The sequence below is a fragment of the Aspergillus saccharolyticus genome (assembly GCF_003184585.1).
Source record: "Aspergillus saccharolyticus JOP 1030-1 unplaced genomic scaffold BP01scaffold_15, whole genome shotgun sequence".
NCBI lineage: Eukaryota > Fungi > Ascomycota > Eurotiomycetes > Eurotiales > Aspergillaceae > Aspergillus > Aspergillus saccharolyticus.
In genome coordinates, this window is record NW_020290625.1 from 265552 (window position 1) to 278830 (window position 13279).

Here is a 13279-nt window from a genome sequence, read left to right on the forward strand (position 1 = left end):
ACTGATTCAGAGCCTATCAGCCTGCTATGTCTCCGAAGCCATCATCGTCTTTCGATAGTCTCACCGACCCGATCAACCTCCAGACCGTATCTTCGCCGCGGTCACATGTGCATTGGCCTGGGCTACAGCTGGCCTCCGCGAGAGCATTCTCGTCTCGGAAGCTTTGGGGCTCAGTGTGATCTCTCTTCTCCCCGGCATCCCCGGACTGATCCTCGATGCGGTGGCCGCCAAAAGTACGACTGCGGTGCCACAAACGCTGCTTGTCGTGGGCGCCGTCCGACTACCCCTGGCAGGCGGCATTCTGGCAGACTGTCTGGTGCATGGCCGCTCAAAAACACTCCAGCTCGAGGAAGAGGAGCCGTTGTCTGGGTGACACCGGGGGCGATTCCGCGCACAATCCAGTGTCATACGGTACCACACCTCCCTCAAGTCAGGCCCCGAATCGAGCCGATGCCTTCTGCAGTGAAGAGGAGTCCGATTCGGGGTGTTCCGACGATGAGGATGAGTTCGGCCTCTCGCGCACCAGTCACCTCCGCAAGACGGACAGCTGGATCGCATACATCCGGACCTTCAGGGTCTTTCTCCCCTTCCTGATTCCCAAGCGCGATGTCACCAGGCCGGCCGCGCCTCGCCCGGCGACTTCGTCTTCCTCGCCCAGTACTGGGACTCCCTGATCTGGCCGATCAAGTACCTCTCCAAAGACTACCGGTGGTTTGTCTCGGAGCTGGTGGGCGCCGCGAACGCCTGCTCGACCTCCTCCTCACCCAACCCATCATCACCGACTGCCCGGACGCCCTCCCCCTGCCCCCTTGCGAAACCAAGTCCGCGGCGACATCGCATTCCCCCACGTCACCTTCTCCTACCACCACCCTTCACCACGGAACACCCTGTCCGACATCACCTTCACCGCCCGCCCCGGCCAAACCACCGCCCTCGTCGGCGCCACCGGTGCCGGCAAATCCTCGCTCACGAAACTCCTCCTCCGCGCCTACGATCTGCAGCAACCCGCACCGGACGAGGGGGACACCATCACCCTGGACGGCCACGACATCCGCTCCCTGACCCAGTCCTCCCTGCGCGACTGCATCGGCCTCGTCCCGCAGACCCCCCTCCTCTTCAACGCCTCCATCCGCGACAACCTCCGCTACGCCAAGCTAGACGCCACGGACGCGGAGATCGAGGCGGCGTGTCGCGCGGCTACGACACGCGGGTCGGCGAGCAGGGCGTCAAGCTTTCCGGCGGGGAGGTGCAGCGCCTGGCAATTGCGAGAGTGCTGCTCCGGGATCCGCCCGTGCTCGTGTTGGATGAGGCGACTAGTGCGGTGGATACGGAGACGGAGTGGGTGGTGCAGCGGGCTTTGTTCCCTTCCGGTTCGAAGGCGGGGCGACAGGGTCGGAGAGGGAGAAAGAGAAGAAGCAGAAGGAGGAGGAGGAGGAGGGGAGGTGGGGAGGACTGGAAGGGCGAAAAGAACGACGTTTGTGATTGCACATCGGCTGTCGACGGTGGTGCGCGCGGACCAGATTCTCGTGCTGCATGAGGGGAGGATTGTCGAAAGGGGGACGCATGAGGAGTTGTTGGCCTTGAAGGGGAGGTATTATGGGCTCTGGCAGAGGCAGTTGGTGGTTGTTGAGGGGGGAAGCTGACGAGGAGGGGATCTCCCTGGTGGAGACTTGGTGATTTTTCTTTCTTGTGTAGGAGTTGAGGGGGGTGTCATCGTTCGGATGCATTTGCTTTATATGTTATGGGTTGCATTCTGATGCTACACCTTTTCAGAAGTTGACCAACAATTGATTACATATAAACTGACTCTGGTTTCAACGCGGATCGTGACCATGCATTCATCAATCATTACACCAACCGAAAAGCTACCTACTAAACTACCACGCAGAAACAAAACTCAACGCGAAAGACAGAAAAGCAAAAGTTTCATCTCGATCCGCATACCTTCCCCTACAATGGCTGTCTCAGCACAGCTCACCGCACTCGGTCTAGTTGCTGTACCAGGTAGAATCGCCGGTGCAAGTTCCCTGGAAGGTGAAGGAGGAGTTAGTCTGCACGATACGGGCAATCGGCTTCTCCGACGTGTCCGTGGGATAGAAATCGATGATGAATTTCTGCGTCTGTGTATCAGCAAGAATCCTTTCTTTGAAGAAGCCCGCGGCTCGAGCGGCTGGAACTCACGCTTCCATCCATGTACACCTTGATACTCTGATTTCCCTGGAGGGTCTGCTGGTCATCGTAGTAAACGGTGGCACTGGTCATAGTTAGACGAAATTCCGTACGCCCCGGATGATACAGATGCCGTGGCGTTTGTTGCATGCATGCTCAAACCACGAAGTGAATTACTCACTTGATATAGGCGTGGTTCACTCTAAAGAACCCAGCCACCTCACCCCGCACAGACTGCCCCATGCTCTGGGAGGTCAGGTCAAAAGTCAGATCGACGCGGCTGATGTCGACTTTGCCCCGGATCCGGTCATGGTAGTTCCAGTGGTAGCAGGAGCATTCGTGCGCTTCCCGCAGCGAGGCCTCGAGCACCTGACGGCCCAAGGGACGACTGACTTCTTGCTCGAAAGCCTTCTTGATCTGTCTCTCGGAGACATCATGCCCGGCGGAGCCGCTGATGGTGACACGGCGGAAGAGGGCCAGGAGCTCGTCGTCGGCGAGGCCAACCTGCGGAGCTTGGGCAGCCTGAAGAGACACCATGGTTCCAGCGGGTGCAGCACGGGTCACTGTGGTAGCCATTTCGTTGATATGGGTCTTTGATCTGAGCTTGACGGGCCTAGTGGTGAAGAGCTTGTTGTTCGGAGATATCAGGGGTAATGATGATAGCGAAAGACCCTTCTAAAGGGTGTTGTTCGTGGCTTATATAGACTTGACCAAGCACTAGAATCAGTCTTCAAATCCTGTTGTCCTGCTCTTGCCCGGACTGTCTGGAATAGCCATTATTTGCGAAGTGATGTCAACTCTGAGGCTATTGACATGTTGCGTCGAATGAAGTCAATAGAAGAGGTTGTTCGCCACGAACTACGACTTTACTGACAGCTGCATGTTTCCCAGTCGCAAGTCGCACGTTAGGCACAAATCCACACTTCCTAGTTTGTGCTTCTCAGCGCATGTTAGTATGACATTGCGGGTTCTTCTCAGCTAGCCACACAGACACGAAAGAGCAGGCATACAACATAGTCTGATGTGTCGAGCCATCTAGGCGCTTGGGCAATGGCAAGCGAGCAGGCATAGGGACCATTGACAATTCGCTCGAGTGACCACCACGGACAATCGCTTGCTGCCCGCGAGAATTATTTGCGAACTGCGCCGTTTGTATAGCAAATATGTATGCATTCGACATTAGCAGATGCTGGATCTGCTGACTATGCAAGGCCTTCATCTGTTTAATATATGGCATGAGTTTACAGGAGAGGACTGGGCTGGGAGAGACTGCTTGGAAGCATGAATCAAGTGCTGCCTCCATGCAGTCGCGACGGCTCGAGTCAGTTGGAGTGGCTGATACCGTATCGCTTCTTGATTCATGTGGCAAATCTGCCTGGTTCCATTATACTGCCATCCCCGTATAAGCTGTACCCCAGATAATCAAGAGTTTAGCGTAATCACCACAGATGACTACGAACGTTCTGTAATCCGTTAACCTGATTAGGTAGAAATGGGCATTCAGCTTGAGTATGTCCCAGTCGATATGAGCACAATGGCTAACATGATTTCTCACTATAGCAGGGACGTGGCATATCGCCAATCGTTGAGACTTGATGATCAGGCTGCCATTTCCATTCTCCGGGGCAGTAACCGAACTCGAGTGGAGATATGCTCCACAAGACAGGGGTACAAGCGTTCCCTGCAAGCTGTTCTGCAGACGCCGACCGAGGGACCAGTCAGGTTCGACAAATAAGCAGGTGAGGACGCTGCATTTAGGCCCAGCTTGCGCATCATGGTTCGTCTGGGACGAACGGTTCGTTGTACCGACCCTGCGATACCCGCATGACATCCAGACATTGTGTACAGTGACAGCTGGTCGTCGACCTGCATTTCAGCCAGCCCCTCGTCATCTGTCATCGCAGGCAAACCTGCTTTCCGATGCACTGGAATGCTGTAACACCAATCCCCACGTTTTGGGGTAGAGGGGTACACAGCATCGTATCATGGTGCCTGGCACGGTTGTAGCCCGATCTCGTTGATATTCAGTTCGAGGATTTTGATCTATATGCTAGGGTGACTCGCGATGTGGACGTTTGATCTCCGCAGCAGGCGTCCACGTCACAAACGTCAGCCGCTCGTGGCTTCTCTACGCAGGCCATCAGAAGGTCCGTTGCTTTTGCCTGGTGTTGTGATGGACCTGTTAGCAAACAGAAAGATTATTTGCTCGAGTGAGAATTGACATCTGCCATGTTGCAAAGAATGTTCTTGCGAGAAGGTGGATAAGACGAGCCCGAGGAGATGGTCAAGAGCAGTCACGCATGACTGTCCAAGAAGAAAGTCGAATATGAAGCTGAAGCTGAAGCTGAAACCCAAAGGGAAGGAGAACTACGAGGTCACGGGACCTCCACCCCCTCCATGAGTCATGTTCACGACTGAGTCACCGTCTCTTGATTCAATACACAGTCACACCATGCAGTTTCACCTCCCGAGATACGACTCCGACATGTCGGAGTTCTCGGTAACAAGTCGGCTCAAGAACATGGCCGCTTCAGGGTTTCGGCAGATGGAGCTCAATTGGTTCCTTACTATATTCTGGGGCTATACCCGATTGATAAGAGTCCCCTCCCCTCAGTCTCCACTATGATTCATGAGTGTGTTTCCTCTGGTTCCTCTCGCTCTTGTCTTGTCCCCTTCATCAAAGGCATTATTCTGGACAATCATGTAGGTGTCTGTACTGCTTCTGTGGGTGCATTGTCGACCTTCTGCTTCGGTGCTGACCGTCATCTTACAAGAAATCACCATTTAAAGACGACCACATCATGGCTTCCGATATGGAATATGTTCGGTATGCTGCTGTAAGCTCCTAGGATGAACGCGTAAACGCCTACTAACAATATGAACATCGCAGTCTCGGCAACTCCGGCCTCAAGATCTCCAAGATCATTCTTGGTGCTATGTCCTACGGCACCAAGCAATGGCAAGACTGGGTGCTGGACGAGGAGGAAGCCCTCCCCTTGATCGAGCACGCCTACAAGCGCGGAATCAACACTTGGGATACGGTACATCTTCTCCCTGCTCCCAAAACGCCAATAATGCTCTGGCAGCATCATACGGCGCTGACACCCAGACTAGGCAGACGTCTATTCTCACGGTCGCTCGGAAGAGATCATAGGCAAGGCGTTGAAGCAATACAACATTCCGCGCAACCGGGTCGTCATTCTAACCAAGTGCTTCTTCGGGGTCGACGACGAAGGCGGCTTCCCGCCCATCTCGGCCTCCGGCCGCAACGACGGGGACTTTGTCAACCGCGTCGGCCTGTCGCGCAAGCACATCTTCGACGCCGTTGATGCCAGTGTCAAGAGACTGGGCACGTACATCGACGTGCTGCAGATTCACCGGTTGGACCGCGACACGCCTCGTGAAGAGATCATGCGGGCTCTCAACGACGTGGTGGAGAGCGGGAAAGTGCGGTACATCGGAGCCAGCACGGTAAGCAACTCAACGCAATGCTGTTAACACCCTGTGACTGTTTGCCCCCCCCCCAAAAAAAAACCACCCCCCACTCCCATCGCATGTCTAGCACAACTCCGTCACTGATTTCTTTCCTGTTGGGAGCTTTGAAGATGGCCGCCTGGGAATTCCAGACCCTGCAGAACATTGCCGCCCGCAACGGCTGGCATCAGTTCATCTCCATGCAGAATTACCACAACCTGCTGGCCCGCGAGGAAGAGCGCGAGATGATTCCCTACTGCCAGGACTCGGGGGTGGGGCTGATTCCCTGGTCGCCCATGGCGCGCGGTGTGCTGGCCCGGCCGTGGGGCTCGCGCTCCACGGTGCGCGAGTCGACGGACGGCGCCCTCAAGATGCTGATCCGCAGCCGCGAGACAGAGGCCGACAAGGCGATCGTAGACCGCGTGGAGGAGCTCGCCAAGAAGAAGGGCATCAGCATGGCGCAGGTCGCTATCGCCTGGTCCCTCAGCCACCCGAAGGAGAACCCGATCCTGGGTCTCGCTAGCAAGGAGCGCATCGACGAGGCGGTCGCGGCCATCAAGGTGGAGTTGACCGCCGAGGAGATCAAGTACCTGGAGGAACCCTATATCCCCAAAGCCTTGTCTAGCCTGGAGCGGTAGATTGTCAGACCTCCTATCAAGCACCATAGATGTGAATGATCATATCCACTGTTTTAGTCAGTTACAGGGTCTGCAAATACCACTCCAGTACCTCAATCATGGAATCGGGAAGAGAAGAATGTGGATAGTATATCTGGAAATGCCATTGGTAATCGTGGTATTCATAAGTACGGGCTATATTGCGCTGAGATAAGATCCGAACGGACAAATACATCCGTCACTTGGCGAAAAGGAGGTATCAGACAGATTCCACGAAACAAAAAAGACATCAATAGTAACCTCCAGCTCCTGGCTCTCATGTTACAACAATAGAATACATGCAATGGTATGATGTTTGGACAAGAAAAATAGGGAAATTGTGTGCAGCGGTGTCGCTGCGCTGGCAGTGTGTCGTCCAGCAGCAGGTGATAAGTGGAGTGGGGTCATGGAGATCATGTTTTCGAGCACCAGGCTCCTTCTTGCTTTTTCTCTTGCGGGTGGTAGTATGTTCAATCGGAATGGGTGCCTCTGCGAATGATGAAGTCGAATAGACTACTGATTCGATGTCGACGTTTGCCCTTAGATGAGCTCGGTTCGACCGATCGGTTCTGGGATGATGGTTTTCCATTTGCCTTGTCCGGCGGCGGCGGCGGGTGCTGTGGTTGCTGTGGTCGCTGCGGGCGAGGGGTGTCTGTACCGTTAAACCGGTCAAGATCCTTGTCGGGTGCTCTTTCTGGGATCGGCACTTCGGATTTTCTGCGATGAGACCAGCGCTTGCGCGTATTCGAATCTTGTCGAGTTGGTGTTGCGGCGGCATTGGCATCCGCGTCACGGCCGGGCTCACGGGTGCTCGAAAGTGTGCTGTGTCGGTTGAGGCGGCCCATCGTGCCAGAGGCACGTCGGTTGCTCCGCTCGATGAAAGCTGCTCCGGTGGAGTTGGAGCGCTTGGACAGATGCCCCGGCGTTGATCGGTCGGAGACTGTGTTGGGAGGTGTTGAGATGCAGCTGGATGCCGACATGCGATGTCTGCGATTGGTTGTAGATCCCCCTGCTAGACTACCGATCTCTTCCTCCAACGGGCGATCAGTTTCGGTCCTAGCAGCAGTCGGAGAGCTCTGCCGCGACGGACACCGGACCTTGGGCCTAAGGGTGGAAGCTGCATCGTTGTAGCTGAAATCATGCGACCAGCCCTCTCGGAACGCCACCCAGAAGCTGGTGACGATGATTAACATGCGGAGGTCGTCGTCAACCACCGTCCTGCGGCCCAATGGCTCATCCATTTCTGACAGGTCGCTGATAATGGACATGGCAGACGTAGGCGAAGCGATCCCCGAGGTCGTCGGCATTGAGTACTCGTTGAATACTTCCAGACGATTTCGAGTCATTGTGGCGAGGACCGGATGGCGACGAGTGTTGGGGTTGATAACGCTGAAGGTGAAGCGCTTGCTGTCTTCCTGGATGGCAAGATCGGGAGGCGCCGAGACGCGACGGTTCTTCCCGCCCCGTAGCACCCAGCGCAGGACCTGGATGCCTTCATCTGTCTGGGCCACAAACTCGTATGAGCCATTGGCTAGAGGGATTGCCTCCCATACTGGTCCATAGCTGAGGCAAATTTCCGCTTTGCCTTTTGATAGTGCGTCATCCCTCAGAAGCTGGCATATCGTGGCGACGACTTCACGATGCTCCCCATTCTCTTCGTCGGAACTTAAATGTTTGTCTGCCAGATCGCCTGGATTGCGATCATAGAGATCGCTGGTGACCACGATGAGGTCGTTGGGGCCTAGTCCTTTCTTGCCGCGAAAAATGGTGGGGAACTTGCGCGCTAATCTAGGCAGAAACACAGTTGAGGGGAGAACATCCAGAACGGGTAAGGGACGCGGGGTTTGTGACACCTGCTGGAGTTGTAAGAGGAGCTTCGGTCGGAGTTTCAATCGCCTGTGACGTGCATGGGATGCGGGATGCGCTAATTGGTATGACGTTTTAGATCGCGACGATTGTTTCCTAACGGAATATGAACGCGCGATCCTCGACGACGCTAGAGTCGGCCCGACGGCGGTCGAATGTTCGTCATCGCTCGACAACAATATCTGGTCTACTGCGGGTTGTCGCAACATTGCACGTGGTGGGGGTTCTTGCAGCGGCGGCGTTTCTGTTTCCGTCGCTTTGTGCCGGCCGTATAAGCTTCCCAGGCGCCAGGATTGCAGTGCTGCGAAAGAGACCGGCGAGGACTGGCGCGACGGAATCTGGGGTTCAGACTCGGGACCAAGAATTTTACTATCGAGAGCTGCTGCTGCATCCGCGGTCAAGCCAAAATTGAGGAGCATTCTTTTCTGGGCTTCAAGCACGCCTGCCAGTTCTGCGAGGCCACCATTGACAAGTAAAAAGGTGATGGGGGTGGAGGCGTGCCTGGTTGGAGCTCAACGTTGCTGCCTTGAGAGGGAACGAGAAAGAGAGAGAAAAGACGGGTGTCGTGTTGAGAAGAAAATTGAAAGAAGATGCTTTACCAAAAGCGCTGTGCGGAAATAAGGATACGGATGTATGAAGTTGACCGTGACCTGCACGGCAATAAACAGCTCTCTTTGCAAGCGAGGCTGAGACGGAGGCTGTGAAAACGAGGTGGGGAAAGGGGAAAGGAGAGGACTGAGGTCAGCAGCGGAAGAGGAGGGAAATCAAAATTGAAAGAAAGGATCCTGTCGGACAGACGTGGGGATAATAAGTCATCGATTGGGGGATGAAGAAGGAGGCAAAGTAGGGAAGAGTGGGCGAGTGGGTATAAGTCTAGAAGTGGGTAATGCAGTCAGTCGTACGGAGTACTCGAGTAAAGCTGTCCTGATGATGATGATGATGATGATGATGTAGAAGTATACTCGTATACTCCGTAGGTGTACCGTAGGAGAAAAAGCTTCGGCCTTTTTACTCGGTCGGCAATGGCAAGGCCTTAAGAATAAGACTTGGATGATAACTGCATGTCAGACGGTAGACCAAGGGGGATCGTGGATCAATGGATGGAAGTGGGTAACGGTAGACTGGCTAGAAAACTAGACAGTTCCAGTTGTTGCGACGGTAAGGATGAAGCACCGGAGGTTAAAGGAAAGGTCAGTGTCATCTGGTAGGAGTGGTTGTAATTAATATAAGTTACATAGGAGTCTGTGTGATGAAGAGAAGAGAGGGGGAAAAAAAAAAAAGAGAAAAAAAGGCGCAGTGATGGGCCAACAAGAATCAATCCTTTCCAACTAATGATCATAAATCATGGATCCAGTTAACTGGATTTATTCAGTTCTCCCCGATCTATCATGGATTTTTTAGGTTCGAGGAACAGGGAGCTGTGAAGCGACCAGGCTAGACGGCGATCTTCGGCACCACTTTTTCTTGACTCCCACTCTCCACTCCTCCTCGTAAGTTTATCATTTTTGCCAGCCCATTACGGAGTCTTTCCGGAGGTCGTACCAGCGTCAGGAATGGGCATAACGAGTTATGCATGGAATGAAGACACAAAAGGTACCGGGCACGCCCGAAGACCCTGTCCAGTCCGTACATACACCATACACTAAGAGTCTAAACTATACCACTGGATCTACAAGACTATGTAGAATGACCGTCTGATAGTTTACAAGCAGTGTATGTTGGAGATGTCTATGCATTGCATATACAAGAATCTCCGGCTGGTATTCGGAGATTGAGGGAATGCAGCCAACGGAAGAACGGATTGTGGAAGATCCTTCTCCATCACGGAAGCCGGAATCGCCGACCTGCCGTGGATTTTGACGGAGGCTCGGCCTCGCTCTTCACCTCTCCATCCATGATCCGTCTCAAGCATAAGGCTGAATTTGCCGGTTGTTCTCGGGGTCAACGATGAGCCCGGCTGACAGATGCTTCCCAGGAAACAGCTAGATGATACCGGCCACTTCACTTCACATGACTCTGCTCTTCTTCGTATATGACAAATCCCCATAGACATTGAGATGAGAGTTAACTAACCGAGTTAGTCAATCATAGATTGACTCATACTTCCCTCTTTGCTCACTCGAGGGGCAATTAGCAGACCAAGTCCGAGTCTCTGACCGAGTTCACTCTCTTGGCTCGGTCAGTGCTTGGCATTAGACACGCTGAATAGCGGAGACTCGATGGCAAAACTTCTTTAGTGCGCGCAAATTTTACTTCTTGCGGACTGATTTCATGGATATGGCCGGAAAGTCGGTCTGTCTGACACTCTGACTAAACCTGACTGGCCAGTACCTGAGGAGAGACGGTCGGTACTTAATGGTCACAGCTACTCGGATGGTCTAGCAGTCGATTTACAAGTGATCCCAGTCAAGCTTCTCAGTTCGTTTTTATGTACACTACTGAGTACTCACACGCTCATGGATGGAGGCGGCCACTCGTCGGTGGAACAAGCACTCCGCGTGATCACACAGTGGAGCCTCAGGTAATGAGGCGTTACCGGTAGAAATTGAAACGGATTGATCATACACAGTACTCCGTACGCCGTATGAAGTATGCACGGCACAGGGGCCATTGAGCTTTTCACCGCAAACATGGAGACTGACACGGGAAGTATCGTGGTTGGACAAGTCAAGCTATGTCGGAATTCAGGTACTGAGTACTACTGAGTAAGGTAGGTAGCTTCTTAAGTCATGCTTATTTTTTCATTCCAACGAACTCTTCCCACCCCAGATTGGATGAAACCTTGATCTTCCTCCAACCAGGATGTAGCTTTTTGACGTGCTTCTTGCGTCTCCCGAAGATCCAAACCACAGTAAGAAGTCGACCCAGTTAAACCGATAGGGCTGACTTTTGTCTGGGGGGACAGGAATCACTTCCAGAACATCCGGTGGGTGGGAAAAAAGCCCTCCGCCGTACCGGAGAAGGTCGCTCCTCTGACATCATCACCATGAGGACTAGAGAACACTAAAATTGTTAGACTAGTTAGATATCCAGTACTCCAGGAACACAGTAGTTCATATCTACTAAAAGAGAGTACTGTGTAATACTTTTGCTCGTGCTTTGCATGTATGTACAGTACAGTACTTACAACGCCACTCTCGCCATCCAGATGCACAGATGCAATGCATTACGTATTTATGCACTGCTCGTCTGCTGAATAAGCCACAGCCATGGCTTGCCGAAGTCTCCGATCCATTCAGCCACGGCTTGGCCCTCAACGCGTCTTCAGTAATCATCCCATTCTCTTGTTCTTCATCTTCTGCCCCCCGCCGCCCCCCCTCTCCTCCCCCTCCCCCTCTAACATTATCCACTTACCTCGGTTCCTTGTCCTTGTCTCCGGATCATCATTCCAGGATTAGAAGGGTGGTGTGCATCTCATCCATACACGTGATCCATTGTACTGCCACTGCCTTCATCGAGGTCACAATGACAGCCACCACCCCATGCTTATAGATCATCAATTGTATGCATAGTGTGGGTTATGTTGGTGGCTATCATCTATGGCTGCGAACATGAGTTCATCCACTTACGCCGGTTGGCGAGCGGCGAATCGCCCCAGCATCTTGGATCCTGCCCGTCCCGTTAGGGGCTTGACAATCGCTTTCTGTCTTTGGAAAGTGCTGGTATTCCTGGTCATAGTCTCGTGCCCAGGCCTGGGCTACGATACATCCACAAGCCATCTTTATCACGATCCCAGCGGCTCTGATGTCATTCCAGAAGATATTGAGCATCTGCTTCTCACCATTCCACGCAAATTCGTCCGGTGGGATTCTATCTATTTCGTGCACATAGCTCAGAATGGATATGTCTTCGAGCAAGAGTGGGCGTTTGGTTATGGATACACTCAAGCTTTAGCCCACCTAACTTCCGGTAAAGGCTTTTTTTTTTTCTCTCCAACCAAGCCTACGGTAGTCACTAACCGCTGGATGTAGCCATTCAACATTTCACCGGCTGGGGAGGGGAGGTTATCCTCGCGATTGAAGCGATTTTACTCTCACATATTGCCCACTATCTCTCCGTCCTTGCGCTATATAGACTATCCGTCAATGTGTTTGGAAATGATACTACCACGCAACGGCTCATCTGCCTGCTGTCCTCAGCCTTACACATCATTTGCCCCGCCGGAGCATTTCTTTCTGCACCGTATGGAGAGTCACTGTTCTCCTTCCTCAACATAACCGGTTTCTATCTCTACTCTTCCGCTTACTTGGACAACAAGAATGGCAAGCGTCTGTCCGGCGACATCAAATCGGTCCTGTCTGCTGTTCTGTTCTGTGCAGCCACAACGGTTCGCAGCAATGGTATCCTGAGCGGGATTCTGTTTGCCTACGATGCTTCTCTCCAGCTGCGTCGGGTCGTGTCTCAAAGCCTGTCCTTGAATGCCTGTGCCCACCTGCTTGTTGCCTTGATTAGCGGTTGTATCATTGCTTCCGGACTCATTCTTCCCCAGTATCTTGCCCACATAGCGTATTGTGCCGAAAACACTACTTCGCGGCCATGGTGCCAGTGGTATGTCCCAAGTATATACGGCTGGGTGCAAAGTCATTATTGGTATGTGATGTTCCTAGCCTGGAGCTTTCGAAGGGCATCAAGCGCGCTAATGTGCGGAACAGGAACGTGGGCTTCCTGCGGTATTGGAGTCTCTCGAACCTTCCATTATTCGTTTTGGCTATGCCTATGCTGGCTATACTCTGCCGCTCATCATTTTGGGCACTTGACATGGCGGTTCCATTCATCTACCCAAGAGCCTTAAGTGGTATCGATCATGCTTCGTCCTCCGCGACCACAGCTTCGCTGCTCCTGCGACTGGCTGCACCGCAGGGGATTCTAGCCTTACTGGCGTTGACCAGCTATCATGTTCAGATCATCAATCGGATAGCCTCGGGCTATCCACTATGGTACTGGTACCTTGTGTATCTGGTTTCGGGGAACTGGGGTCAAATTCCGCCTTCCATTCAACACAGCCGCACTTTCAAAAGTGCGGTACAAAGTATGGTAGCATATGCTCTAGTGCAGGCTACATTATTTGGCTCATTCCTGCCACCGGCTTGAGGTAGGTTCGGGCTGAGGCGAAC

General features: G+C 53.2%; 5 protein-coding genes across 5 annotated transcripts; 3 read left to right on the forward strand and 2 right to left on the reverse strand.

The window, feature by feature from the left end:
• The first annotated feature begins 949 nt into the window (after positions 1 to 949).
• BP01DRAFT_48351 (uncharacterized protein) lies at positions 950 to 1737 on the forward strand. Its single transcript, XM_025579892.1, has one exon. The coding sequence runs from the start codon at positions 1305 to 1307 to the stop codon at positions 1641 to 1643; it is 339 nt and encodes a 112-aa protein (XP_025431271.1). The 5' UTR covers positions 950 to 1304; the 3' UTR covers positions 1644 to 1737.
• On the reverse strand, positions 1738 to 2870 carry BP01DRAFT_48350 (uncharacterized protein). Its single transcript, XM_025579891.1, has 3 exons — positions 2351 to 2870; positions 2182 to 2254; positions 1738 to 2114 (listed from the first exon to the last, which is right to left on the reverse strand). The coding sequence occupies exons 1-3, from the start codon at positions 2743 to 2745 to the stop codon at positions 1989 to 1991; spliced, it is 594 nt and encodes a 197-aa protein (XP_025431272.1). The 5' UTR covers positions 2746 to 2870; the 3' UTR covers positions 1738 to 1988.
• Positions 2871 to 4635: 1765 nt separating this feature from the next.
• Positions 4636 to 6573, forward strand: BP01DRAFT_356772 (aldo/keto reductase). Its single transcript, XM_025575032.1, has 5 exons — positions 4636 to 4872; positions 4944 to 4996; positions 5060 to 5210; positions 5284 to 5640; positions 5775 to 6573. Exons 2-5 carry the CDS (start codon positions 4971 to 4973, stop codon positions 6279 to 6281), a joined length of 1041 nt encoding a protein of 346 aa, XP_025431273.1. The 5' UTR covers positions 4636 to 4872; positions 4944 to 4970; the 3' UTR covers positions 6282 to 6573.
• A 472-nt stretch (positions 6574 to 7045) lies between these two features.
• On the reverse strand, positions 7046 to 8584 carry BP01DRAFT_266528 (uncharacterized protein; the record flags this gene model as incomplete). The annotated part of the gene is made up of 1 exon (XM_025571350.1): positions 7046 to 8584. A coding segment is annotated over one exon (1539 nt), but the record flags the coding sequence as incomplete, so codon positions are not given.
• Positions 8585 to 11716: 3132 nt separating this feature from the next.
• BP01DRAFT_296641 (DUF409 domain protein) lies at positions 11717 to 13256 on the forward strand (the record flags this gene model as incomplete). The annotated part of the gene is made up of 3 exons (XM_025571852.1): positions 11717 to 12074; positions 12137 to 12755; positions 12818 to 13256. The coding sequence occupies 3 exons, from the start codon at positions 11717 to 11719 to the stop codon at positions 13254 to 13256; spliced, it is 1416 nt and encodes a 471-aa protein (XP_025431275.1).
• Between the last annotated feature and the right edge of the window lie 23 nt (positions 13257 to 13279).